Source organism: Lepidochelys kempii, chromosome 22 (genome assembly GCF_965140285.1).
Source record: "Lepidochelys kempii isolate rLepKem1 chromosome 22, rLepKem1.hap1, whole genome shotgun sequence".
NCBI classification, from domain to species: Eukaryota; Metazoa; Chordata; order Testudines; family Cheloniidae; genus Lepidochelys; species Lepidochelys kempii.
Window position 1 is genome coordinate 15,213,066 of NC_136401.1, and position 27,459 is coordinate 15,240,524.

The 27,459-nt window shown below is 44.6% G+C and overlaps 1 protein-coding gene across 7 annotated transcripts in view; it reads left to right on the forward strand.

The window, feature by feature from the left end:
• LOC140901775 (uncharacterized) overlaps window positions 1-27,459 on the forward strand; it is a 259,709-nt gene that overhangs the window by 153,708 nt on the left and 78,542 nt on the right. The window contains exon 5 of one of the 7 annotated variants that reach the window (XM_073321257.2): window positions 21,468-22,705. The exons of the other annotated variants lie outside the window; for them this stretch is intronic. Within the exon in view, the coding sequence (XP_073177358.1) occupies window positions 21,468-21,796 (329 nt within the window). The 3' untranslated portion in view covers window positions 21,797-22,705. Of the gene's footprint in view, window positions 1-21,467; window positions 22,706-27,459 lie in introns of those variants that run through there. 7 annotated transcript variants of the gene reach the window in all.

A 27,459-nucleotide genomic window follows, 5' to 3' on the forward strand; every position in this document is an offset into this window, starting at 1 on the left:
TCATTTTATTCTAGTGGGGATCTGTCCATCACTTCTATGTGGATAGTTTCTACACACACATTCCTTTGTTTAGGAGGATCCTGTATTATGTTGACCCAGCAGCATGTGGCACTAGAAAAGGAAATCGAAAAGGCTCTTGAACGCGAACTATACTTGGTTCAGAAAAACACAGGGGTTTGCTGACAGCCCTGCTGTGTGCCACAAAGAGAAGGCTGATTAAAATATTAAACAGCAGCCTGAATTGCAAACGCCACATCAAATATCGGTTCAGCCCACTGCAGGGATATTGCAGGGGACGGTTGTGAGATCTGGCTCCCAGATGATTATTTCAGTTTCGTGGGTCAAATCTGGATCCGTGGTCCGGATGAATATGCAAAGCACAGGGAACAGTGCGATGCAGGCTGTTGCTTGGTTTCTATTTGCTGTTTTGCCAGTGGCACGCTGTCGGATCAAGTTACTTCCCTGCTCTGTGCCTCAGTTTCTCCAACTGTAAAATGGGAATACTAGTGTTGGGTGCTGTAATGATTGAGTCACAAGCTAATGTATTTAAGGAGCAATAGAACTGCCAAATGTTATTTGGTTCCTAATTAATCAGTTCCAAAACTTAAAGAATGACATCCTCAGCAGATGTAAATCAGTATAGGTCTACTGAAGTCAATGGAGCTACTTTAGTTTACACCTGTTAAGGATCTGCTGCTAGCCCTTTCTCTGAAGCTTATTAACATTTCCTGATTCTACTAAATTTGGCCCGAAATCTTGTTGTTTCCCCACATTTTCAGGAAAATACCTGACGCATAGACCAGGAAATCAGCCTTTCTAATGGTCTTTCCATTCAGGACTTTTTTCTGGTACTCAGGAAATGTGGCAGAGCCTGGAATTAGGTCCACAGAGTCCCTAGCTGACCTTGGGCAAGTCATTGATACATCATGTACACTAAGGCCTTTTTACACAGCCAGAGCAGCTTAAAGGGTCTCTAGAGCAAGTGAAATCAGACCTTTCGCCTCGGTGCCTCATAGCCTATCTGTAAATTGGGGATAATAATATTCCTTTTGTCTCACTCTTTTTCTGTCTGTTCTGTTTAAACTGTAAGCTCTTCATGTCAGGGACTAGTTTGTCTCGCTGTATCTTGTGCAGTGCCTAGCACAATGGGACCCTGATTTCACCAGGGATCTTGAAGCTCTTCTGTAACATAAAAATGAATCACAGGATGCTGCAGGATTGCATTCATAGCCTCCCGCTTTCCCTCTGCCTCCATTTCGCCTCCCAGCTTCGATTTATCTATCTCCTGGGGGCCTTTCAGCTTCTAATTCCATTGTTTCTCACCTGGGAATTTCAGCCTATTATTTAATTTCCTTCCAGATTTCATCCCCCCACTGCTACCCTCTTTGTCCCCTCCAAGGAGGCGTTTTACTTTTCTGTCCCTCTGTGCAAGTCAGTTTTCGTTGGCTCTCGCCGAGTCTCCTCTTGTCAAGGCATTATCCAGTGGGGAGCCTGAATATTTAGATTCCTTGGTTTTCCTCCTTTTAATATATCTCATCTGTGTCCTATAGTCTGACCCCTGCCAAAGGACCTGCCAGGGTGGCTGTTTCTTCCAGCCAGAAGCCCTCCCCCGGCTTCCCTTTCATCTGCATTTTCTAAGAGATCTGTACTTAAGGCAGAGAGTCAGTGAAGGGTTTAGGGCCTCAGGGTCCACTGACTGATTTTTCCTATCACCTGAGAAGGGGGCAGTGGTGGAGGAAGGTAGCAGAGCCTGGCTGTGGAATGGAAACAGTTTAATCCCCTGCACAATCCTTTGCCTTTATTTGACAAATCAGTCCTGAGCTTTATTTATTTATTTTTTTAAGCAACATAACTACAGAGGGCCAGATTCTGCTTTCTGATCCTCCTCTGCAGCTCCCATTGAAGTAAATAGGAGCTGGCCCCGAAGAGGTAAAGGCCACCTTCTAGCCTATTTTATTTTAATCCTCATAAAAGACCAGAATGCAGTGCCCGCTAGATAGGGACTCTCGCTGCACATTTTGGAATCAAGTTAATGGGAGTGGTCTGCTCCCTGGAATCTGATCTGGTCCATTCGCAGAATTTGGATCTCAGTCAAAGCCCGAAGTCTGAGAATGTTTGGATCTGGGGTTTTGGCTCAGAATCTATCATTATTTATTCTTTGAATTGCTGTAGCCACGGACCAGCACCCCATTGCCCTAGGCAATTACTAGGAGCTACAAACGCAGAACAAAAAGCCAGTCCCTGCCCCAAGAGTTTACAATCCATATAAGGTCTGTCTCTAATGTCTCTACTGCACACTAGAACCATGAGCGATTGTCTCTCCACCCTGATATCCAAAGGCTTGGAGGTTTGCGAAGTTAAACACTGCAAGAAATGAATGCTGAGGTATTGCGGTGTAATTCACTGACATGAAAGCCCAAATGCAGCAACACTGTGAAGATGATGATAACACCTAGCTCTTATACAGTCCTTTTCAGCAGTTCAGCTGCAAAGGAGGTCGTTTTCAGTACCTCTGTTTCAGAGATAGGGGAGCGGAGGCACAGAGAGGTGGCATGACTGGCCCAGGGTCACCCAGAAGCCTAGCGGTACAGCTGGGAATAGAACCCAGGTCTGCTGAGTCCCTCTCTGGTGTGCTAGCTACTAGGTCATGCTGCCTTTGATAGAAGGCCTAAGTAGCAAATCACAACCACTGGGTGACTGCTTCATTGCCATCTGTTCACCCTAACGTGCCACTAACAACAAACCTAGTCACCAAGTCACAACTGTAACGCCTAAGGGACCAAACTGATTCAAACAGCTTTTGCACTTTGGCGAGTTCCAACATTCAAGGGAAGTGGGCGATCCAGAACTTGAAACCTTTTATATCTGAGCTGGTGCGATTTTCCTGAAATTCATCAAGATTTGCTCCGCTTCCAAAGGATGCCCCAGACCCCGATGTGGAAGGCTGACACAGGCCACAATACTAGAGGCACGATGATCATGTGATGGAGAGCCATATGCACAGCCTGGGATCCATAGGCAATCACCTACCATATGGAGAACAGAAACATGTTTTTCCTAGCTCTTCGCCAGGGATTTGTTCGTTAAATTCCTGGAAAAGGAGGAGACCCACCGACATCTCAAAGCTCTGAATCCAAAGTAAATAACATGCTGCAGTAATATATTTAGCAAATGATAATAGGGAGCGTAGAAAAACAGAGAGGGGAGGGGGGGAAAAATACATCTCCTTGCTGGGAAGTTATTGCAAGTTTATAGCCAGAGGATTGGCCATAGTGATTAGCACAGTATAAATGCCTAGATGGACTGGGTCGAGGAAAGGTCTTTAACATAGATGATGATTCTGCCATTGAATCAGGTCTTCAGCTGGTGTAAATTGTTGCTTCATGGAAATCCACCAGTGGAGGGTCTGTCTCTTTAAATCCCTTGTGAAGGCCTACAAAGCCCTACATAACACCACACTGCCCAACTTATCCAACCTGGGCTCATTGCACAGCTGCTTGTTCACATTGGCCTTAACCTCTCTGGCTGAGATTCTGGGCTGCACGTTCTTGGAGATGCAGCACCGAACGGTGGAGCCCAGGAGGAGGACAGGCAAAAGGTGCTTGAAGTTACCTTTGTGCCCACCTTCCTGGGTTGCTACGTGTGCCTGTGAAGCCTCTGATGTAAAATAGAGGCGCCAGGAGCTGCTCAATTTCATGGGAGACCTCCTTGGGGGCTGCTTATGGGTTGCTCAGTAGCCCACAGCAGCAGAGAGTACCCATAGCAGGAGTACATTACAGGAGACTTTCCTCTCACCCCCAGCATGCTCCTCTGCTGGGGTACGTCTGGGGGTAAGCGTAGAGCTGTTGGGGAGTTCTCCCCTGGACAGCTATGCTACAGATGCCCTAGCAGGAGGGAGAATTTCTCCGTTGTGTCTGTATCCCCCGCTGTAAAATGGTGTCAGGAATACCAGCCTCACGGGAGCGTTGCGTGGATGAAGGTGTCGATGCGTGCAGGGTGTTCTGAATCTGTGGAGCTTACTGTTGGTGCTAAGGCTTATTAGTAACAACTGTGGATTGTTGGAGGATTGGTTTGTTATGGTGGTGGTGGTGTTTTTAACCAAATGCTGCAGAGAGCTGCTGCCTTTGGAGTCAGTCACAACTGACCTAGTAATTGCCACAACATGTCAGCCGCAGTCCCATCCGTCACACAGCACAACGTGACACGTCAGCTGGGGAAATTCAAAAGAAGCCGTTTTCTGTCTGCTTCGATTTACCAATAAAAAGATGGAAAGACTTTGAAAACACAGCATTCAATCTTTGTATTTCTCTATGAAAATCTCTTTGAAAACATAAAGGGACAGTTTATCAGTGAAGAACATTGGGCCAGGAGTACGATGAAAACTATTTTTTTCCTCACGGGCACCATTTTTGTTTGTTTGTTTTTTTCCCCTAAAATGTTTGGGTGAATTTAGGCCCCAATCCAGCAAAGCACTTGTCATTTAGCACAGGCTAAATTTGAAGCATTAACATAGTCCCATTGACTTCAACAGGGATAATTGTTAAGAACTGATGTGAAGAGCCACTAGAGGAAGCCTTTTGAAGTGCTGGACAAATTGCATTGGTCCTACAAAACCTGGGAACTATGCTACACGTTCTTGAGTGCCTTCTGCTGGCACCTTATCTATTAAATAACTATTTGTCTATAGGCACTAATTACATGCTTAAGTGCATGGAACTTTAAGTTTATGGAGAGGATGGATCAGGACCTAAGTGCTGACGAATGGTATCAACCTGACAGTCCTGGGGACTGTCACCCACTGCAGAGGAACAGTAAGGTCCCAGAAGGGCAAGCTTCCCCCCTGGTGCCTTGGTGCTGTGTATCAACCAGTCAGGTTGCCTTGACCACACCCATCCTTAATTTGTCTTCTGAGACTGTAAAGAACGTTAGGTCACAAGTAAAAATAGATTTGATGGTCTCGTCTCGATTTCTTCTAAATGTTGGCCCAGAACATAAAAGAACCATAACTGATTGCACATGGAAAAACCCCAGATTTCAGATGTTGAGGATGCAAAGAACCTACATGCCACTGACACACTTACATTAATTACTCTCTTTTTCTGTCCCTACAGTGCTTAGCACATGAATCATCGAATCATAGACTTTGAGGTCAGAAGGGACCATGACGGTCGTCTAGTCCGGCCTCCTGCACAACGCAGGCCACGGAATCTCACCCACCCATTCCTGTAACAAACCCCTAACCTATGTCTGAGCTATTGAAGTCCTCAAATCATGGCTTAAAGACTTCAAGGTGCAGAGAATCCTCCAGCAAGTGACCCGTGCCTCACGCTGCAGAGGAAGGCAAAAACCCCCCAGGGACTCTGCCAATCTGCCCTGAAGGGAAATTCCTTTCCGACCCTAAATATCATGATGAGTTAAACCCTGAGCATGTGGGCAAGACTCAAAAGCCAGACACCCAGGAAAGAATTCTCTGTAGTAATTCAGATCCCGCCCCCCCATCTAACATCCCATCACAGGCCACTGGGCATCTTTACTGCTAATAGTCAAAGATCAGTTAATTGCCAAAATTAGGCTATCCCATCATACCATCCTCTCCATAAACTTATCAAGCTTAGTCTTGAAGCCAAATATGTCTTTTTCCCCCACTGTTCCCCTTGGAAGGCTTTTCCAGAACTTCAGTCCTCTGATGGTTAGAAACCTTCATCTAATTTCAAGTGTAAACTTCCTGATGGCCAGTTTATATCCATTTGTTCTTGTGTCCCATTCTCAATTGACCTCAGGCACTACCATAATAAACAGGATCAATAATAAATAACACCCTATTATCTGGGACTAGAATAGGGGTGGGCAAACTTTTTGGCCTGAGGGCCACATCTGTATGACGGGCCATGAATGCTCATGAAATTGGAGTTGGGGTGCAGGGGGTGAGGGCTCTGGCTGGGGGTGTGGGCTCTGGGATGGGGTTGGGGATGAGGGATTTGGAGTGTAGGAGGGTGCTCCAGGTTGGGACTGAGGGCAGGAGGGGGCTCTGGGCTGGGGCAGGGGTTTGGGGTGCGGGAGAGGGATCACGGGGTGTAGACTCCAGGTGGCGCTTACCTCAAGCAGCTCCTGGAAGCAGGGGCATGTCCCGCCTCTGGCTCCTGTGCACAGGTGCAGCCAGGTGGCTCTGCGCACTACCCCATCTGCAGGTGCCACCCCTGCAGCTCCCATTAGCCACAGTTCCCAGTCAATGGTGGTGCTTGAGGCGGGGCTGTGTGCAGAGCCCCCCTGGATGCCCCAAAACATAGGAGCCGGAGGGGGGACACGCTGCTATTTCCAGGAGCCTCAGCACGCATGCACAGAGTAGCCTCTGACCCCGTTCCCCAGCTGGAGGGTGGGAGCAGGGCAAGCCCCAGACCCCGCTCCCCAGCAGGAGTCAGATTAAACTGGCTGGAGGGCCGGATGTGGCCCACGAGCCATAGTTTGCCCACCCCTGGACTAGAACCTTGATAGGAGTATCCAAAAATACAGGCCCCTGCCATGTCAGCTAAATGAGATCCCCCTGAGTAGAAGTAATAGTAGGTTTGTTATGTTCTAGATGAGCAAGCCACTCATGGGCAATAACTTCACACACAAAGCCAGTTCATTAAAAGGCATATTGGCAGAGTTGTGTTATGCTGAGATCTGCCAGGGTGCTATACATTGCTCATTTTCAGCACCATTTCTCCCCCCACTCCTTATTTCTGTATTGATATTTTCAAGATATGCTGCTATGTGTAGTTAGAGAACATCAGACAGACCATAGGGTGTTACCTCTAAAATCTCATAAATGATTTCACCCTCTCGAGGCCCAGGTTGTTCTAAACTGCTGAAGGTAACACAATGGAGTAGCTAATTCAGGCTAAGTGGACGTTTGTTCAGATAATAAATACATTGCAACTATAAATTCCACCCCCTGCTAAAGTGCAGTTGTATTACCCCAGCTATATTACCATTTTTTTAAACATTTGGTTCTGAGACTAAAACAGTTCTATCATATGGTTTTAAGTAATGCTTCCCAAAACTAAATACTCGATCCAACCAATAGCTCGGGAAATAAAGATCTGGCATCTGGATCAGAAGTGCAATACTATTTAATTACCTCCTGGTTTAAAGACTCTCTTAACGTTAAGTCTGGCTTTGACAAATACCATTCCGCCCCACTTATATCCATTCAAACACTGAGACAAATGTCATTTTTCCTGGCTCTCTGCTTCAACCATGTCATACCATGGCCCTCTTTGCGGCCCTCTATCAGCTCCCCCTTCTCCACTGCATGAAACATAAACAAGGTGTCTTCATTTCCCCACTGGACGGGTCTCTCTTAGGTTTCCTTGCTCCTGCCAACATCAGCTCCTTCCATGCACTGCCAACAATGCCAGTCCTGTTTGCTCGTTTGTCAAATTTCCCAATTTCCTTCAAGTCCCTCGTAAAAACCCATCTCTTCTGTGATGCCTACAAAAAACTCAACAGTGGACAGGTAGCTGGTGTGCTATGACCGCTGCTTATTACATTGATCATCTCATTGCTACTTTGTGCTTCTGTGTCTGTTTTTCCATCCACCTGTTGTCTTTTCTCTTTCCTTAGGTTGTAAACTCTTTGGGGCTGGACCCATCTTTTTGTTATGTGTTTGTACAAAGCACCTACCACCAGGGGGCTAGAGCAGCAGTACAAATAAAAATAATCATAGAAACATAGGGCTGGAAGGGACCTCAAGAGGTCATCTAGTCCAGCCTCCTGTGCTGAGGCAGGACCCAGTAAACCTAGATCGTCCCTGGCAGGTGTTCGTCCAACCAATTCTTCTCAACCTCCAATGATGGCAACTGCACAACCTCCCTTGTAAGCCTGTTCCAGAGCTTAACTACCCTTATAATTAAAAAGCTTTTTCTGATGTTTAACCCAAATCTATCTTGGTGCAGATGAACCCCATTTCTCCTTGTCCTACATCCTCTTTATAACAGCCCTTAACGTATTTGAAGGCTATCAGGTCTCCCCTCAGTCTTTTCTTCTGAAGACTCAACATGCCAAGACTTTTTAACCTTTCCTCATACGTGAGGCTTTCTAAAGCTTTTATTGTTTTTATTGCTCTCCTCTGGACTTCAATTTGTCCACATCTTTCTTAAAATAATAATTTGGGGGGAGAGGCCATAGTGGATGAAAAAAAGGGACCAGATCTTCAGCTGGCATAAACTGGTGGTGCTCCATTGAGTTTGATGGAGCTGTGCAGATTTACTCCAGGTGAACATTTGGCCCATGTTAGTTAGAAGTTGTGTTAATTGTTTTCTAATATATACAGGGTATGTTTTGAAGTTCAAAATGCTTTATCTCTTTTGAAATAGCAAGAAATAAGACACAATACAGCCATTATACATAATGCATGAGACAAAAATAAAAAGAGACAAACAAAACAAAAGTAAGATCAAATACATATAATTCTCAGAAGTACAGTGCAACACTCCATTTGTACACTGCTCCTAGTGGTCACAATAGCTTGGACTTGTCTAACACCTTTCAATCCAGAATCTCAAAGCTTTTTTTTTTTTTTTTTTACAAAAAAACCAAATCAATAAGCCTCACAACTCCCGTTTGACATGAGAGGACAATATGATCACTCGCCTCACTAGTGAGATGCAGTTACATCTGGGGTGGAACACAGCCGCTGTTTAATGGTGCACAGCAATGCTGTGTTTCAGACAGGAGCTGAAGAAGCATACTGTGGCCAATTATAGGCAGAATATAAGTGCCTGAAATTGGAATATGCTCAGGACACTGAGATTACTATCCTACCTCTTCTGAAAAGTGCCATGATATCTTAAATGACCACAAGTGATAGCATCCAAACCACAATAATCAGCTAGATGTATTGGATGGGATGATATATGTTGGCAAGTAAGACTGTCTAACCTACATGAGTTTAATAATGGATGCAAGGTACCAATCTACAACTTTCCTACACGTTCAATGCTCCTTGGAACTCTGAATGCCAGTTTCAGTGCGGTCTAGTTGATGGGGCACAGGACTGGGCCTCAGGGGACATGGGTTTTCTCCCCAGCTGTGTTAACTTTGGGACTTTCTGTGTGTCAGTTTCCCTGAATATGGCTCGTGATCATGGCATAGTAAAGCTCCAGGTAACCATCTGCTTAAAAGGGCTATAATATATGGGTGTGAGCATCATCAAGACAAATCCTTGGACAGCTTACAATGATATGAATGCTTCCAACACAATCTAGAGTGAAAGAACGAGCCTGATCCTCAGCTGGTGCAAACTGACTAGCTCCATTGACTTGCATGGATCTAGCCCATAATATAGACATTTGTGTTGAACTGCATCCTGCGTGTTTGGCTGTATGTAGATCGAACTGTAAACTGTACGTTGAAAATTCATTTGCAAAAAACCCACCATCGATAAGCAACTGAACAATCTCCAGCAAAATAATGGAGGTTTCAACAGTATTCAGGTCTGTGTTTTAACCTTTGCATTACTTCTTCCATCTTTATTCCTCAGCTATGTGATATTCCCCTCCGCACAGACACACATTCACTCCCTCTCAATTTTATTGGAAAAGGGCTTAGGATTCTTACCTTTGTTTCAAGACCTCCTACAAGAAACAGGAAGGGAAAACATGAAAGATCTGTTTCCTTTCAATTGGGGTGGGGGAACTGTTTTTTTTTTTTTCTATAGTGAAAGGACCATTTTGAGAAGCCCTAAATACTTTTGAATGGAATACATTGAAGTAATAGACACAAGGTTTTAATTTACAGTTCTGGGTCTCCTGTCCCCCCGCATATGAATCCTATAAGTGAGACGTGTTGCTACAATGATTCCCACCGGGAGAGTCTGGACCTAGAGTAAGAACAGCTGTAGAGCTACAATCCACCAAAGTCGGCTTCTGAAACCGATATGAATTATTGGTTCAGTCAGATAAATATGGCTTTGCCTTTCCCCCCACAGGCAACCACATATGGCAGTTGGAAAGAATTAAAACCTTTACCCCTGACCAGGTCTGGTTAAATAATGGCTCTTTTTTATACATACTTTCCCCCGCTCTCCATTTCCTCCCATTCATTCTTTCAATTTTCCTTTCATGATTTCTTTGGCACCAGTATCCAAAATGCCACCTATTCAAGGTGACCTTGTCATTTTACAATGTCATCTCTTGGGTCAAGGGCACAGGATAAATCAGTTACGTGCAAAGAAATTTCTCTCTCTCATTCACACGCACGCGCGCTCTCTCTCTCTCTCTCACACACACGCACTCTCTCTCTCACACACACGCACTCTCTCTCTCACACACACGCACTCTCTCTCTCTCACACACACGCTCTCTCTCTCTCTCTCTCTCACACACACACAAACACACACACTCTCTCTCTCTCTGCTACTCTGCAGTAACTGGGAGCTCCCATGAAGTCCGGAAGAGCACTATATATTTTTACTATCCATCTGGCTCTATTTCAGTTGATTTGTTCTCCCTAAGAGGGAGGCTGGTCGGCCCTGGAATGAAGGCGCCGGACTGAGAATCAAGAGACGAGGGGTCGACTGCTGGCTCTGCCACAGATGCCTTGTGGGACTTTGCGCCAGATCTTCAAACACTGCTGAGTACCCAACCACTCTCATTTGTCTCAGTAGGAGCTGCTGGGTACCGTGCTGTGTAGCCAACCTGGCCCCAGGTCTCGTCGCTGAGCACTTTTGAAAATCTGGCATTTAAGCTCTTTGTCCTTTGTTTTCTTTATCTATAAAAAAAGGAATAATTCAACCAGGGTCAAATTAGATTGTAATCTGCTTGGGACAGGGACCATCTTTTTGTTCTGTCTTTGTACAGCACCCAGCATCATGGGGTCCTGGTCTGTGACTGTGGTTCCTTGGGTACGAGTACAATATAAATACACCTCTACCCTGATATAATGCGACTCAATACAACACGAATTCGGCTAGAACGTGGTAATGCAGCACTCGGGGGGGGGGGGGGTGGGCTGCGCACTCTGGCGGGTCAGCGTGTCTGGCCCCCACATGCGGCTCTGAGCAGCCTGTTACGGGTGCCGGGCCGGGGCCGAGGGGTTGGATAAGTGGCAGAGGGTCTCGGGGGGCAGATAGGGAGCAGGGGGTATTGGATGGTTCGGAGGTTCTGGGGGTGGGGTGGTCAGGGGGCGGGGAACAGGGGTGTTGGATAGGGCGTGGAAGTCCCGGAGGGCCTGTCAGGGGGGGTGGATAGGGGCGGGGCAGTCGGGCCAGGGAGCAGGGGGGTTTGGTAGGGGGTGGGGTCCTGTGGGTGATGGGGGGGTCTCTGGAGGGGGCAGTCAGGGGACAAGGAGCAGGGGGGTTTAGATAGGGGGTGGGGTCTTGGGAGGGGTGGTTGGGGCGGGGGTCCCTGGAGGGGGTATTCAGGAGACAAGGAGCGGGAGGGTTGGATGGGTTGAGGGTTCTGAGGAGTCAGTCAGGGGGTGGGAAGTGACTATTAATAATGGAAATGCTCGTGGCCAAAGCAAGTTCGATATAACACGGGTTCACCTTTAAAGTGGTAAGATTTTTTGGCTCCCGAAGACCGCGTTATATCCGGGTAGAGGTGTAATAACAAAGACACAGGCACTCTCGGCCTGTGCCTAGAGCCCCAGTTCCAAAGCTAAGTGATTTTATATGAATCCCAGTTTTCACTTAAGAGCCATGGAGGCAGGTGGGAGTCATAGATTCCAAGGCCAGAAGGCACCAGTATGGTTATCTAGTCTGATCTCCTGTATATCGCAGGACAGAAGACTTCCCTGAATCAATTCCTGTTTGAACTAGAGCAGACGGGGCGCGCTTGGGGCAGGGGACAGAATCATGTCCAGGGCTGCTGGCCCCCATGCTCAACTCTTTCCCCTCCCTCCCAGCGCCTCCTGCACACCTGGGAACAGCTATTCAGTGGTGTGCGGGAAGTGCTGGGAGGGAGGGAGGGGGAGGAGAGGCATGTTTCATGCCTCCCCACTGAGACATACAGCACCAGGGTAAAGGTGACTTTTTGCTACCTCTGCAGTACACCGCCTGCATTCTGGGCTGCTGCAGGGTCCAGGAGGGACCCGAGCACACATTAGAATGGCCTAGGAGGTTGCTCTAATTTTCAGCAACTTATGTACAAAGGTTTGTCGTGCTGACTGCTACGAGCATCCTCTCTCCCACCCACAGCATGTCCCCTATGCCAGGGCCCGTTTATGTCAGCCCTACGCTGCTCCTGAATATGGGGAATTTTTTCCTGCCCCTTTGCAGCTCCTTCGTGGTCCCTACACACCGCTGGAGCAGTGTATAGGGGTCAAAACCAACCCTTTGGAATCCAGGACTGCAGATTCAGAGCAGCGTCTTATAGGGAGATACTCAGCATCATGATTAAGAAATACATCGGTTTGGTTTTTCTGGGATTGCTGGTGTTTCCCCCTCATTCTAACCCTGGTTCATTCCCTCAGGCTTGCAAACTTGGCAAAGTTGCCCAGCAGCCAAACCGTATGCTAGGTTTTAACTCAGATCTCCTCCTAAAACTACTTTGTGGCTTTTAAAAATCTGGAATTAAGAAACCTGTAACTTGCTGCTTTATCTCATTATCTCCTGTTTTGCATTTTAATGTGCTTGTTCTAAAAAAGACCTCATTGATATTCTGGTTCGGCATGTGTTTGTTTGTGTCTCCTGGGAAAATTTGCTACAGATATTACTAAGTCAAAAACACACACAGCAGAGCTCCTTGCATATTTTCCTCCTTTTTTTCTTCCTCTTTTGAAGAAGATGTTATTTTATTCACTCTCTTAAGAAAAAGATACTGCTAACTTTTGAGACCGTCCAGATCACACTAGGCAAATTATTTCCCCCCGATATGTTTGTCCCTGGATCTGTGATGGTATCAAACTCCCATGCTCTCCTGCACAGGGACCCTGAGGTGGAGTATTCTCCAGGGGAGGCGGAAGGTGGGTGGGCACTGACCACAGAGGGAGCATGGCTGGAGAATGAGCAGAACCAGCAGAGTCCCCTCAGCTACCTTCAGTGTTGGAACGCCTATGGAGAGGATTTAAAGCTGTTGGAAATTCAAGGGCAGATGATATTGTCCCCCGCCCTTTCCATGTGAATCCGACCCTAATTTCCTAAAATCTGCAAAATGATTTAAATATAGCAGTCCCTTATGTTCTAAACTCACTAACTCATATAGTAAACCTATGACATTGAAACTGCAGAGTCCATGCTTAACATCAGAGAGGCTTGAAATTTGGCTACCCCTCTATGTGGTCTCTTCTGCCCCTCAGGCACAGTTCTCATTATCAGTGGGGGGTTAATTGTAGGAATGAAGGAGAGAATAAGCTGATGGTATCCTAGGCATCCAAACAGCAGAATGTTATGATATTATTCAGGGAGATGGGTCTGAACACACTTGAGATATGGGGAAGTTCAGATCTTGCTCAAGCCCATGTCTAATCCTTAAGCAGTTCCTAGGGCCTGGTGTCTTCTTATGTATGCTGTATCCATGCCACTCTGTCCAGTGAGCCTCTGAGATCTCATAATCTGTGCAAGGTCAACACATGGACAGGAGACCTTCAGGGAACACAGCAGCAGCAGCAGCAGCTACCAATGGAACCAGTGACTTTGTGCTGTAGATGGCGTTCTCCCCATGCGGTCAGTTCAGAACTCAGTGCTCAAGCAAGTGCTAGGAAGCAGTTGTGCTTTCTCTTTCAGTTAAGGTACAAAATCAACTTCCTGCCCACATAGAGCCTTTGAAGAGCCCCAGGGCACTTTTCTCAAGGTTGTTAAACATTATGGTCCTGGCATGTTTCCATTGTGTAAGTATATTCTGCTACCTAGAACTGCCTGTGGTTAACAGTGACCAGCTGACTTGGCTTTTAAACACAATTGTTTTTGTCTACATTCACTGCTCAGTCATGTTTATCATGAAGGTAGTTCACATGTGTTTATAACATGATGCAGTTTCCCAGAGAGGATTAGTTCTAAGGGGCTGATCCAACACCCTTTGGAATAGATGGAAAGTCTCCCATAGATGGAAAGTCTCCCAGAAGGAGATCATGTTTAAAAATACTGCATTATCAGGTCAAACTAGGATTGGCTAGTCAATACTCTAGAGGCATGACATCAATGGCTGTTTGTGAAGTCATAGTCTTGTACAAATGAACCCTTTCACAGGTTAATAAAGGTACGTTTAACAAAAAAGTATTTTCAATAGTCCTGTGTCTTAAAACAACCTTCACTACTCATTTCAGAGGCAATGGAGTACGTGGAATCCTTGATTATTGCTTCCTGCTTTTTGACATGGTTTTGTATTTGCTGTATTTTATGTACATGACTAAATAACGAGGTTCTGAATAAATTCTCTTCAGGCATTGAATCTTGGCAGCTTGCTTACTTGTACTGGACAGGGGATAGCTTAATATGTCCTGCTATGATGCAGGGATCTGATGGACTAGATCTCCCACTAGACTTTCCAATCCAAAGGACTCGATTTTACGTATCGTGTTGCTAAATTCTAACTTGAGTAATTGCATTCTAGTTCTTCAGTGGCCTGATCCAAAAGCCATTGAAGTCAATATTAAAAAACGACAAGGCTGACTTTAGATCAGTCCCTAAATGAGCCTCACAGTTTCTGTTGGATATTGTATTCCTCTTCACTTCCTGTCCTAAACTAGGTTTGAGTGGTGGTGTGAACCATTAGACAGCTATTGCGTTTCACCCTAGAGTTTCCTGCATTGCAGTGGTGGGTAAAATGAAAGAGTACAAATATTTTTATCAGTCTGCATTTGTAAAGTGTCTTGGGTGCCATAGAATGGTGAGGGATTAGATATTAATATTTATGGCAAACCTGCAATGAAGCATTTTTCAATTTCTCCCCATTTCATGAGCATAATTCAGAAACGTAGGAGAGTCACCTTGGATTTGTCATGTAGATTTTGAGCTCTCACGGCCAGGGACTGTCCTTTGTTACATGTCTGTACAGTGCCTGGCACAATGGGGTTCCTAGGCACTAAATAAAAATGACTTGATCCTGCACTATTAAAGTAATTGGGAGTTTTGCCATTGGCATCAATGAATGATTAGAACTGGACAGCTCATCCCTTCTAAGCTCTGAGCGGCTTTTTGGAGTTGAAGGCACTCAGCAGACAGGAAGGGATGGTCCAGTAGTTGAGCGGTGGGACCCTGGAGACTTAGATTCACGTCCCTTCTCTGCCACAGACTTCCTGTGTGACCTTGGGCAAGTCATTGAGTCTCTCTGTGCCTCAGGTCCCCATCTGTAGAATGGGGATAATAGCATTCTCCTACCTCACAGCGGTGTTGTGAGGATTCAAGATTGTGTGGCACTCGGATACTGTGGTCCTGGGGGCCATATAAGCACTTCAAATAGGCTCAGCACCTTTCCAGACCAAACCCCAAACCTGTATGTGAGTTTTCAGATGACTTCAGCAATAGGTCGCACTTCCGCCAGCCAGTTCAACACTTCACCATGGGTCCTACGTGCCGAGAGCCATTTTAACTCGGGGTTTTACTGTTGGTATTTCTTCCACTTAGTCATTAATATAGCACAAGTGCCTGTATTTCTTAAAGTGAAAACAAAAGCACCTTAAAATGCCTTTAAATATGCTAATCTTTTGTACACTCTCGTTCTTATTACCTTGACCTTTCCACATTATTCATAGGCTGATTTCTGAACAGCCCTCTTTCCCTTTTATGTTACGGTGCTGAACACCAAAGCACGGCGTCTCCTGTCCAGCTTGCAGTAACTCCGAGCGGCTTGCAGGCTAGGAGTGTGGTAGGACAGTAGTCGCACTGTAGCCAGATGCTCCAGTGAGCAAACGTTTCTTCAGATCCCTGCAATTTACCCTAGAGTACTAGAAGGCTGCCACTGACTGTCCAGAGGGTTCCCAAGAGCACCGCAGCCACGCACTTTATTGACTTTAAAAAGGACCGAGGTGAAGTAACCCTTCTTTATTTTTTTTCCCTAATACCCTGTGGTGCCGAACTGAAACTGCAGCCAGCTTCTATTTTCGGAGGCCTTGGTAAGAGAATGTTTTTATCTGGGGATACAATGACTGTCGCCCTGTAGCCTGCAGTTCCCATGCTGGTGCTGCCAGGACCCATGAATGCTTGCTTTATGAGTTGCTCTTGCAGGTGTTCAGGGGGCATGTAATCACTAATGAATAGTAGAGAGAGACAGAAACTCTAGGCAGGCTCTGGCACGGAGAGCTAGGCCAGGCTTTTATAATTCTGTGAGAAAAAATTACAGTGCCTTCCCTCTGCTTCTTTGCATACTTTACTGCCTGGGCTGGCTAGCTACTGGCTTCCTTTATATGGACTCTGGTGGAAATGCTGCCATAGAATTCAATGTGCTCTTCTTCTTGGGGAGTAACTGCAGAAATCCTGCAGTCCTTGCTCCGGCAAAACTCCTATTAAAGTCAACAGGAGATTTGCCTGAGGCAGGTCTGCAGGATTTGGCTCATAACTGGGTCTCGTGTTTAATCCGTTTCGTTCTGCTTGCACCAGGTTTATGTATAAAACAGGTCAATAACGGTGCATTCAGAACAAATAAACTAGTCCATATATGTTAGGGTGTTTATATTACAGCAAGACGGGTAGCACCCCCTAGTATTAAGGTTGCCCTGTAAAGAATAAAGACTGTAAATGAACTGTAAAAACTTTAGCACAATGCATATGTGCAAAGGAGCCAAATTCAGGTCGAACAGACAAGCTCAATTCTGGCATTTCCTAACTTTGGAGTGCTTGATTTTGTAACCTTAATAATGATTTTTTAAAGTGGGAGGGAGGGTTGTGTGTGTAATCTATTTATAATTGAAAACAAAGGAAACACAGTCCTCTTTTTGCAAGCCTGTTAGTTTAAATGTTCCAATACTGAGGTTCAGCATGACAGCAACGAAAATCAATCTAGTTTCTAGCCACTAGAGCTGAAGTCTTTTGGCTTCTGTAACATCAAGTGATCCAAGCCCTTGCCAAAGTCTTTTGCTCATGGGACAGATTAAAGGTGACGGGGCTGATTTTTAGAAGTGCTGATCACCCACAATTTCCCTGGGACTCGATGAGAGCTGCAGGTCCTTAGCATCTCTGAAAATCAGTCCCAAAACTTTAAGGGCTTGATCCAGCTACCTTCCAAGATAATAATGGTGGTTAGATTAGCGCTTGGAAAGGTTCTTTTGAAATTCATTTTTTACACTCACACACAGAGGAAGAAACGATATGGTCCTAAAATTAAGATGACTTGAATGACTCTGTGATAGGTTAGCATTTGAGTATAAAACAACATATCTCCAAGCATAAATGAAAAGTGTTACGTGATGAAATTAAGGAATGCACCAGCATTCAGTATTTTTTATTTGTGCATTTCCATTTTTCACTGGCTTTTTTAACACATCAGGAAGTCATGCCATGGGAAAAACCAGATCTCATATTATTTTGGCTCCCAGAGCCTTTAAAAATACTTGTGAACAATACACAGGTACTATGCTCAGGTATTTGATCATGTATATCAGAAAGCCACCATTTTGGCCTTTATATCTACAGTACCCAAATACAGACCTCTAAGACGGAGGTAGAGCGTGTTTCTCTTAGAAACAAACTTAGAGCCAAACTTTGCATGTCCATCTGAGAGCAGTAGCCAGGCAAGTTTTTATAGAGGTCTAATGTTAGTCATGGACTAATGTCTGAACCTACCAGGAGAAACATCATGGCATTACACATTGTGAGAATAATGTTTTAGCTTAAAAAGGAAACACAACCTCTAGATGATTTAGCGGAAAATGAGGATAATTATGGATTAACAAGTATGATACTTTGCACTTACATAGTATCTTTCATACAAGGATCTCAAAGTGCTCTCAGTGACGGGTCAGTATTATTATATCTATTTTTACAAGGTGCGGAAACTGAGGCATGGGGTGATTACATAACTTGTCCCCAAGATCACACACTGAATTACTGGCACAGTGCGGAAGAAAACCAAGGTCCTCTAACTCCTAGACCCTACCCTAACCAATGGGCAACTCTACCTCAACACATCTGTTTGTGCCAGAGATGCTCATCTGGCCTGAAATACTTTATGAACTGAGCACCTCACAAGCTTTAGCATATTTATCCTCAGTGAGGCAACTGTTATCTCCATCTGACAGAGGTGGAAGGGAGGAACACACAGAGAATAATGTGAGAGTAGAGAATTGAACTCAGGGCTCCCATGTTAAACCCCTAACCACTGGACTGTTCTTTACATGGACTGCTACAGGCAAAATTTCCCCTAAATTTCTTGTCTCAGCTCTAGTTGACCATCTTAGCTTTTCGGTATCACAGTTCTGTAAAACAAACGAAGAAGCACATCCCTTTATTTAATGAAGAATTTTATCTAACCCAGATGGCAGCACACAGTCTCATTACGTGCTAGATAAACCTCCTCCTAATTAGCCTGCATGACTCTAACTTTCTTGCCTTTTGATCCACAGATCTAATGCTATCTCGACTTTCACTTCATTTGTCTCTGCGGTAGCCTTATTTCTAAAATGATCCTTAGTTCCGCCCCCCTACTCCCCTTGTGCCAGGTTTGACAGCTTGAGGTAGGATTTAAAATCACAAATTCAGTGTGTCAGATATGTTTAGTTTCTATCAGAGCACAGGTGCTTTTGAAAATCCTGCCCAAGATTTGTTCAATTTTTAAGTGATTTAGGAGCATAAGTCCAATTGCAAGCCAATGAGACTCAGGCCCTTAGGAAGAGCTACTCAAACCATTATCTGTTAAAGGGTGGATTTTCTAATCGACCTAAGGGATTTACCTAACCTGCATCTTGTCTGTTTTCCTTTATTTTACTGCTGATCTTGTAATTACATTATGTGTAATTTAACAGCAGAAATTTAACCATCTGTTGAAAGATATCATCCTTTGCTGCTAGTTCCTGGTAATATCTTTGGTATAGGCTGTAACTAGCATTAGGTACATGTGATTTATACCTGGAAAACCTCAAGCCAAAAAGGACTCCCGAACTCATGAGTGACTCCAGCTTTACTGCCCATGTTGCAGTTCACCCTGAATAAGGGAAATTCCAGAAAGTATTGTATTATTGGTAACATATTTAAATAGCACATATCATTTTACAGCTTGTGGGGTCATGCATTCCTTGCAAATCCCCTGTTGATCTTAGGAGGAGTTATGCATCCATAAAAAATTCAGGGTTCACTATGACACTCACTAATATGCATTCACTTCTGGGGCAGAATATGACTACTCTTTCACACAGTTAAAATTCGCTCAAGAGCACACGATTCATCTAACAGTTGTGAGTTTGTAATATGTTGGCTTATGAAAGTCTTATTTGTAATCAGTTGCTTCCTAACTTGAAGTCATCTCAAATGATAACCAATGCAAAATTCAGCTTCATAATGGCATGATTTGGGCAATAGAGAAATCTTTGGTGCCGTCTGCATGTTATAAGATATAATACTAATGCAGGTGGGCGTCTGCAGCATGGAGTAAATGCAGTTGATTAGGTATTTTGTCTAATTCAAGATCCTCTTCTGTTAGCGCTAGATGAAAGTTTAGTAGAGCAGAAATGCATATTGCATCAAGGGCCTGATGCAAAGCCGACTGAAGTCAATTAAAAGACTCCTATTGCTTTCAATGTGCTTTGGGTCAGGACAAAAATGCTTAATCACATCTACATGATGATGTGCGTGTGTTGGTGTTACCAGAGACTGTTTCTTCTAACTATAACAATTGGTGTTTATTCCATAATACGCATAAATATTGTTAATTCCTTGTATTTTTCACTTATGGATCTCATGGGGCTTTGCAAATATTAAGTAAGTCCCAAAACAGCCCAGTGAGGCAATATTATCCCTATTTTGCCCCAGGAGAAACTGAGGCACTGTGAAATCAAGTGACAGGACAGGACCAGCGTCTCAAAGGGCGACCCATGTGTCCTGACACCCAGTCTCCTGCTCTAACAGTGAGCACCACTCCCCTGTCTTTGGGGGGGGAAAACCCTAAATGTTTGAGAACATTTATTTTAGGGAAATGTCAATAGGTTTGAATATATTACCATCCCAGACAGTGCTGTCTCCTAAGGCTGTCCTTCTGCAGAAACAAAAGATCTTATCTTTTTACAGCTGCTCTGAATGCCACTTGTAGAAACTCCAAATCCCCTTGCCCCAGTGAAGCTGCTTTCTACCTAACCCCATCCTCAAGGCCCCATGTCCAACACACTAGCTGAGCAGCCCTCCTTAAGCCTAATAGAAGGTAGCTTCAAAGTGCATTCAGCATGTTTCTTAAGCGTGAGATGTCCCTTCCTCTGTGGGCGTTCCTCTGAGGATAACTGCCTACTGTTTCTACTGGCTCACAGATGCAGACTGTTCGCTGAAGGGGTACAGTGCTGAACTTGGGTGGCAGAGGCCCTCTTGGCATCAGATCTTGCTGATGGTCTGTGAGGTGAGGGTTGTTCTACTTACAAGGGCTGAAACATGTTGCCTTAGCAACACTCCCAACCCACAGCTGGACGGTCAGCAATGGACCAATTGTGAGACTCGCTAGCTCATATTCTCTGTGTGGCAGCAGCTCTACAAACTCTGACCACAACACAGAGGTATCAGCTAGAGGGCTGTGCACAGGCACTGGGACTTAGCAATTCTCATTAGGGCTGATGAGCAAATGTAGCAAATGTGGGTAGCAAAGTTGAGCTTGTTTTTCGTTGAAATTTCCCCAACTTGCTTGGAATCCTTCAGTGACTTTGGGCAAGTCACTTACCCTCTCTCCTGATAATTGTTTACGTTATAATAGTACTGAGATGACAGCACCATTGTGCTAGGTGTTGTACATACCCAGAGTGAGAGAGAGTTTCTGTCCCAAGGAGTTTACAATCTGAACAGACGAGACAGACACAGGAAGGGGGGAGAAAGGAAGGATTATTATTCCCATTTGACAGACAGGTAACCGAAGCCCAGTGATTAAATGGTTTGCCCAAATTCACACTCGGGATTGGGGGTTGGGCAATGCTCCTTGCGAATGGGGGTGGGGAGAATAGGAGAGGGAGTGAGAGGAGATACTGAGACTTGGGGGGGGGGTGGAGCAGCTGGCTTTCAGCTGGAGAGGAGGGTCCCAGGGCTTCCTACCACAGTTGCCAACTTTCAGGCAGTAAATAAACACCCCGACTTTCACAATAAGCCAAAAATCAAGTAAATCCCATTTCAAAACAAGCCCATCCCTAATAACCCCAACACTCTATGTGACTAGCTTCCCCCGGCGAGCAGTCTGGAACTGTGATGGGCCCACTGTGCACCTCTAACTCTCTGCCCCCCTTGTCCCCGCTTGCCCCCCCCTTACCCTTGCTTGCTGGGAGTCGATCAAAAAAAAAGAAGCAACAAGCTGCAACAAGCTACAAGCCCAACAAGCAACTCACAAGCTAATTATGCCAAAAACAAGCCTAATTTTTGCATTTTTTCACAGGTTTGGCATGTCTGGTTCCTCCCTGCTCTTGGGCCGGTTCCAGCCCTCCCGTGGCCCCCCCGCTTGTCTCCACACCCCTGCCTCCCCCCAGGCATGAGCGAGTTTATGAAGGGATGGAGCTCCCACAATATTTCCATTGCAGGGACACTAGGTCCCCCCTGGTTCTGCCGCCCCTGCCACAGAGCCAGGAACTGGATCCAGATCTCCTGAGTCCTTTAACACACACAGCCATCGTTCCTTTTTGCCTCAGTTTCCCCAGCTCTAAAGCAGAAGGTCATAATTCTTACAACAGGAGGGATGACAGGTGGAGGGAGTTAATTAATGTGTAATATGCTCTGAAGTTAAGTGCAAAGTGTTGTTGTTATTCAAGTAGCCTCTGCAATTCAGTTGCACAAGGTAGGAAGCCAGTTCTATAATCTGAGCCCATGATTCAAAGTGTAAGTGGCAAAAAGGTTTAGATTAGTTTCTCTCTTTGCTAAATTTTCATATTTATACTCCCAATATTTCTCCTCTACGCTCTCCTTCTTCTTCCTCCTCTGGCCTTATATAGTCATGCGGTTATTCAAGTAGCAAGGCAGCATGCCAGAGTCTCCAACCTCACCCTGCTGCCAGCGCTGATTGCTCTCAAGAGCTGAAAATTCAGTCAGAACTCAGACACTAATGTAACTATTTGCTGCATCATGAGATACTGTTTATGCGAACGCCGAGACAAATAAATAAATAAAGTGGTGGACACCCAGAGCATAATATGAATCTGTAGTTCGAGGCAACAACCCACCCCATTTCAGCCTTCACCGGAGAGCAATAAATGAAACTTTGTTGCTGACATACATGTGGGGTTTTTTTTCCCAACCAAAAGGCAGAGTGGTGTTCGAGTCCTCCAAAAGGTCAGTGAGGATATTGCAAACACTTCCAACTGCAGCTACAGTTCTTTGTGCCAGTATTATACGGTCTGCAGATTTTTTTTTCCCCTCTTCTTTTTCTTCTCTCCGTCCATAAAATGGCAAATACTATTCAGTGAATGAGTCTTGGTGCAGTGCTAATAAAAAAGATTATTCTCCGACTTGCAGAAGAAACTGTCTCACTGTAGGAATGAACAGTGAACATTTAAATTAAATGAATCAGTCCCCTTCTCCCATTGTCTTTGTGCCTCTTGAATCATCTGGAATTGTATGTTCTGTGCTGTATTTTTTTCTGGCATGCTAAAAAGCCTAATTTCTTTGTTGTTGTTAAGCATATCCATCAGTTGTATTATTAAAATCTTTGCTGATCATAATTTTTTCCCTGCCAATTTTCTTTTCAGAAAATATGATACAAAAGAGGGAGGTAGTTCTCTGTTGCACCATAGCTGTATTCTGCCTTCGTTAATTAAAAATGATAGGAAGGGAAGCAAGCAAAAGGTTTTGAACTTTGTACAGAAAAACAATATGCAGCCGATGTTAAACCTTTAAGCAATAGATTTACATATTTCACACATGTATTGCAACCTTTATGGAATGTCTGTCTCCGAAAATACACGCGACTCTCTAGACAAAAATTTGCATGGCAATATCACAGAAAATGGTTTTCTTCCCATCACACACAGGTATTGATATCTGTGCTGCTCTATTTTATTTATTTATTACAAAGCAAGACATGTTTATTTTGTATAGCATTCAATCAGCTTTCCTTTCCATCTTCTGTAATTAAAGAGCCCAGCACCAAAGGTGATAAATGCCATGGACATTTTTTGGATGCGGGGAATTAAATTAATTTTCTGTAGACCGCTAAACAACATATTTGATTAAGAAAAAAAGAAAAGAAATGCAAAAAGGGCAGCAGAAATTTAGAATGGTGTAGCTTTAAGAATCTAGACTGAAACACCTTAAATGAACTCTGCAGCAGACAGATGAAAAAAAAATTCTTGGCCCTTGTTGCTTCGCTATTATTCATGATGTAATTTTTCAGGTGTCAGTTTGCTGGAGAAAGATTGGAACAGGGCTTGTTGCTAGGACATGAATGGAAAAGCTGCTTCTGATTGGTTCTCTGGGGTTTCTTTGCAAGCCAATCAAAGGGGAGAAATAGGAATAGAAATGAGAAGCAGAAAGGCTTCTGGCTGGGACAATTAATGTGTTTGCAGTGTCAAAGCAAATTGTAGAGCAAAGTACTGTACATTTAAAATAATAATAAAAAAAATCTTAACCAGTGTAGGTTGGTGATTCTGTCCTAATGGACTAAAGCAATTAAAAGACATACTGTGATCTGCTTGAGCTTACAGATCAGAGTAGATGACAGCGTAGAAAGGAGACATTTTTTACTTATATAGCACAGCAGATTATTTAACATTTTTATTATCTTTTGCCTGCAGAAGTAGATTAGGTAGATTCTGATTTCCTGTATTTATTATTATTTACTATGCAAGGCCATCACTCGAAAATAATTAAAAACACTAATGGGCGATTGCAAATGATTGATTGCACCGATTATTTGAACCATCTCTGAGAAAGCAGTTAGTTGGCATAGTTTGCTTTGCAGCAAATGGTGATTTCAGGACGAAAAACAAAACAAAAAAAAAGGCAAATGGAATCTTCTCCCTGCAAAGATCTTTGTGTAGAAAGTATCAATTTATAAAGTGTAATTGAGCGTGTTTGTTATTTCAGACCCTAGCTATAAAAAGCGTTCCCATTTAAGTTGTTATAAAAGTGCTTGCTTGACAGAGGAATAGCCAAGTAGGCAGTTTTGCCTGTCCGTCATCCTTAACTGTTTGATATCAAGACTCTTCTGCAATACACCAGAAGAAGGGGTGTGTTTCCTTACATAGCTCTGTGTAGCCTCTCTCTGCAAAGTGTTTTCCACAACCTGGGTTCAATGTTTGCATCTACAGTAGCACGCAAATCAGGGTAGCCATTGAAGACCGTGTGCTGTAATGTATTTGGGCAGTGGATGGTGAATCAAGAGATTTGGGTTCTAATCCTGGCTTTGCCACTGCCTAGTTGTGTGACCTTGGGCAAGTCACTTCATCTTCCTGTGTCCATGTTTCTTTTGTCTTGTCTGTTTAAAGGTTAAAGTCTTCAGAGCATGCACTAACTACCTCCAGTGCCTGTCACAGTGGGGTCCAGTCTTGGTTGAGGCCTCTAGGTGCTACCATAATAGAAAGCATGCACTTCTGTACGCTGTGCTATACACACCTTCCTGTAACACAGTGGAAAGTATTTAGCTCTGTAATGAAAAAAAATCAATACAATTATTTACACCGGTTATAAAACCAGCTGTTTTATTTGCAATAGATAGGGAGCATAAGCTCTAACTTTTACAGATTCCAGTTTTAAAACATTTGCGGCCCACATCCAAAATGTGAAAGGACAACTCCATTTAACCCAAGCACACCCTTAAAGAAACAGGCAGGATAACCATTTAAGAGCCTCTGTTCCAACCAAAGAAATATTACATCTTTGGTGAGTTTATATAAGGTTCCCTGTTGGACTAAAAGCACTGGGAACCCACCATCTTTGATTGCTTTTCCATATTTCATGAAGCGATGTTCCTTATTTCAGACAGGGCTCTCAGAGCTGCTTGAATTCTGAAAATCTTGTTTTGCAAATTACCGTTTCAAAATAAAAGAACATCCTTCGAAGAGAGAGAAAATATAGGAGGGACTGCTGGTCCAGGACTTAACCTGAAGTCTTTCCTCCAAGTCCGGGCCAAATTCTGGAGTTATTTACACTGGTGTAAATGACAAGTAACTCCATGGAACTCGGACACTCTCTACACTGCTGCGTCACTGTAAGACCCAGCGGTGTAACTCTGTCTTTGTATTACAGCAGTGTGAACTGAGACCATGGCACTATTGTGCTAGGCAGTGGACACATACTAACAATCCTTGCCCTGGACAGCCTGTGATCTAGATAGATATAGGAATTATCATCATCCCCATTTTATAGATGGGGATTGAAGCACAGCGAGATTAAGTGGCATACTTGGGTCATACAGGAAGTTTGTGTCCAGGTGGAGGATTGAAAACTGTTCTCCTAAGTCCCAGTCTAGTGCATTCACCACAAAACCATCCTGACTCTAGAGATTCCCTGTGGTATACTTGAGAGAGAAATTTGGCCCTTGGTCTTGCTTCATACTAAAGCAACCCAAAGTTGTCTAAACTGAAATAGCTACTGGCTACTCAAGAGACTAATATTTTTATATGTGAACCATGGAAAGTGGCTCCCAACACGTGCCAGGGCCAGAGAGACATGACAGACAAATGAAGGACCTAGAGAACTTTTGGTCCTGAAAGAACCGTGGTCGTGAATCAGTGCCACTTCTGCCCCACTTAAAAGCTATAAAACTGTGTGTAATTCCACAGGGACGCTTTTCATTTTTCCTACAAAACTTTGAACTTGGCTCCTATTCCTGGAAGGGCAAAGAGAAAAGAGACTTGTGGCTAAGAAAGATCAAGCTTGTTTTGTCCAATAGTAAAGCTTCAGAAAATAAACCATTTTCATCTCTGTATGTTAGCTATAGATCAAATTCTGTTCATGCTGAACAGCATCTTGCTCCATGAATGGTCCTGTTAACTTAGATGAGGCTACTCACAGAGTAAGGTACCAGTTAACCAGACTGTGATGGGGTGTCTACCCCACACATGGTCAGGTAGGCCTATTAATTCCACAGGCTGCACCTGGAGGGAGAGCCAGGGAGCAGGGAATTGATTGCAAGCAGGTTCCTGCTGGACAGGAACAGGCAGGGTGTATAAATCCAGGAAGCTGGCCACAGACAGGGGCTGCTGCTGAGAAAGGGCAGTCACTCCCTGGGAAAAGGGAGGAGGGTTTGGAGGCTCCAGAGACATGGAGGCTGCAGTCGCTCTCAGGGCATAGTGTTTGGAGCTGGTACACCCAGAGAGAGAAGGGGAACCGGAGTGGCAGGAAGCCATCCAAGGAAGGAACAGTGAGGGCTGGGAGAGGAAAGCCCAGAACTGCTGGTTTGAGGGTCCCTGGACAGCAACCCAGAGTACCAGGCAGGCCTGGGTTCCCTTACCAGCCACTGTAGGCATGGCATAGACTAACAGGGCAGTGAACTGGAAGGCTGTCCAGGGTCACTGTGGGAGTGACAGAATGGGAGGAGTGTACCCTGGAAGGGGGAAATGCCACTGAGTGACCTGGCCGGAGGGGACGCTGTGGTTCCAGGGCCAAGAGAGGAGCTGCAGATGAGAGAGAGTCCGTGACTGTGGGTATGCAACCGCAGGATGGGGGCATCGACCTTGATGGCTAATCCCCTGCGTGACCAGGAGGAGGTGCCAGACTAGCGGTGAGTGGTGTGACACAGACAATGTGAATATCAAAATCTGATCCTATACATTTAACCAGGGATATTTAAAGGACCCTAAGGGAGGTCGGCACCAGTGGCAAGCTGCCTCAATTAAGGGAGTCATGTTGCTCAGAATCCCTGCATGCACGGGTTTTGGCAACACCCCAGCACTGCTCCCATCTCCCCTATTCTTGCCCCGGACCCCACCGACACCTTCACTCGTGGTGAAAGGATCCGCTGTCTGTGCAAAGCCTATACGAGGGGAAATGCTCTCCCTGGCTTTAAGATTGTGTAAAAGGTCTTTTAATTAATTAGTTTTTAATTCCACAAAATAATAATAAACTCAAAGGGCCCAATCCTGCAAAATTTTAAGCTACGTGGGTACCATACTTATCAGTGTAGTAAAAGGACCAGCATAGACGAGACTAGACTAGAGCTTAAATTGGAATTAAGCAGTGCATAGATACCCTCTGTACAGGGATGTGTTTCACCCACGTGATTAGTTCTACATTACAGCAAAATCCGTTAGAATGTAATGGGGATTATACCAATGTAGTACTGGATAAACCGAATAGGCTTCTTTTGAAATTACGCTAAACACCATAGAGTTTAATAGAGAATGAGATGTTTTTGTATAGTTAAAAAAAAAAAAACCATCCCGTGGAATTCTATAGCAGGGATGTGAATGTCTGTGAAATCATACAGGATGGCTCAG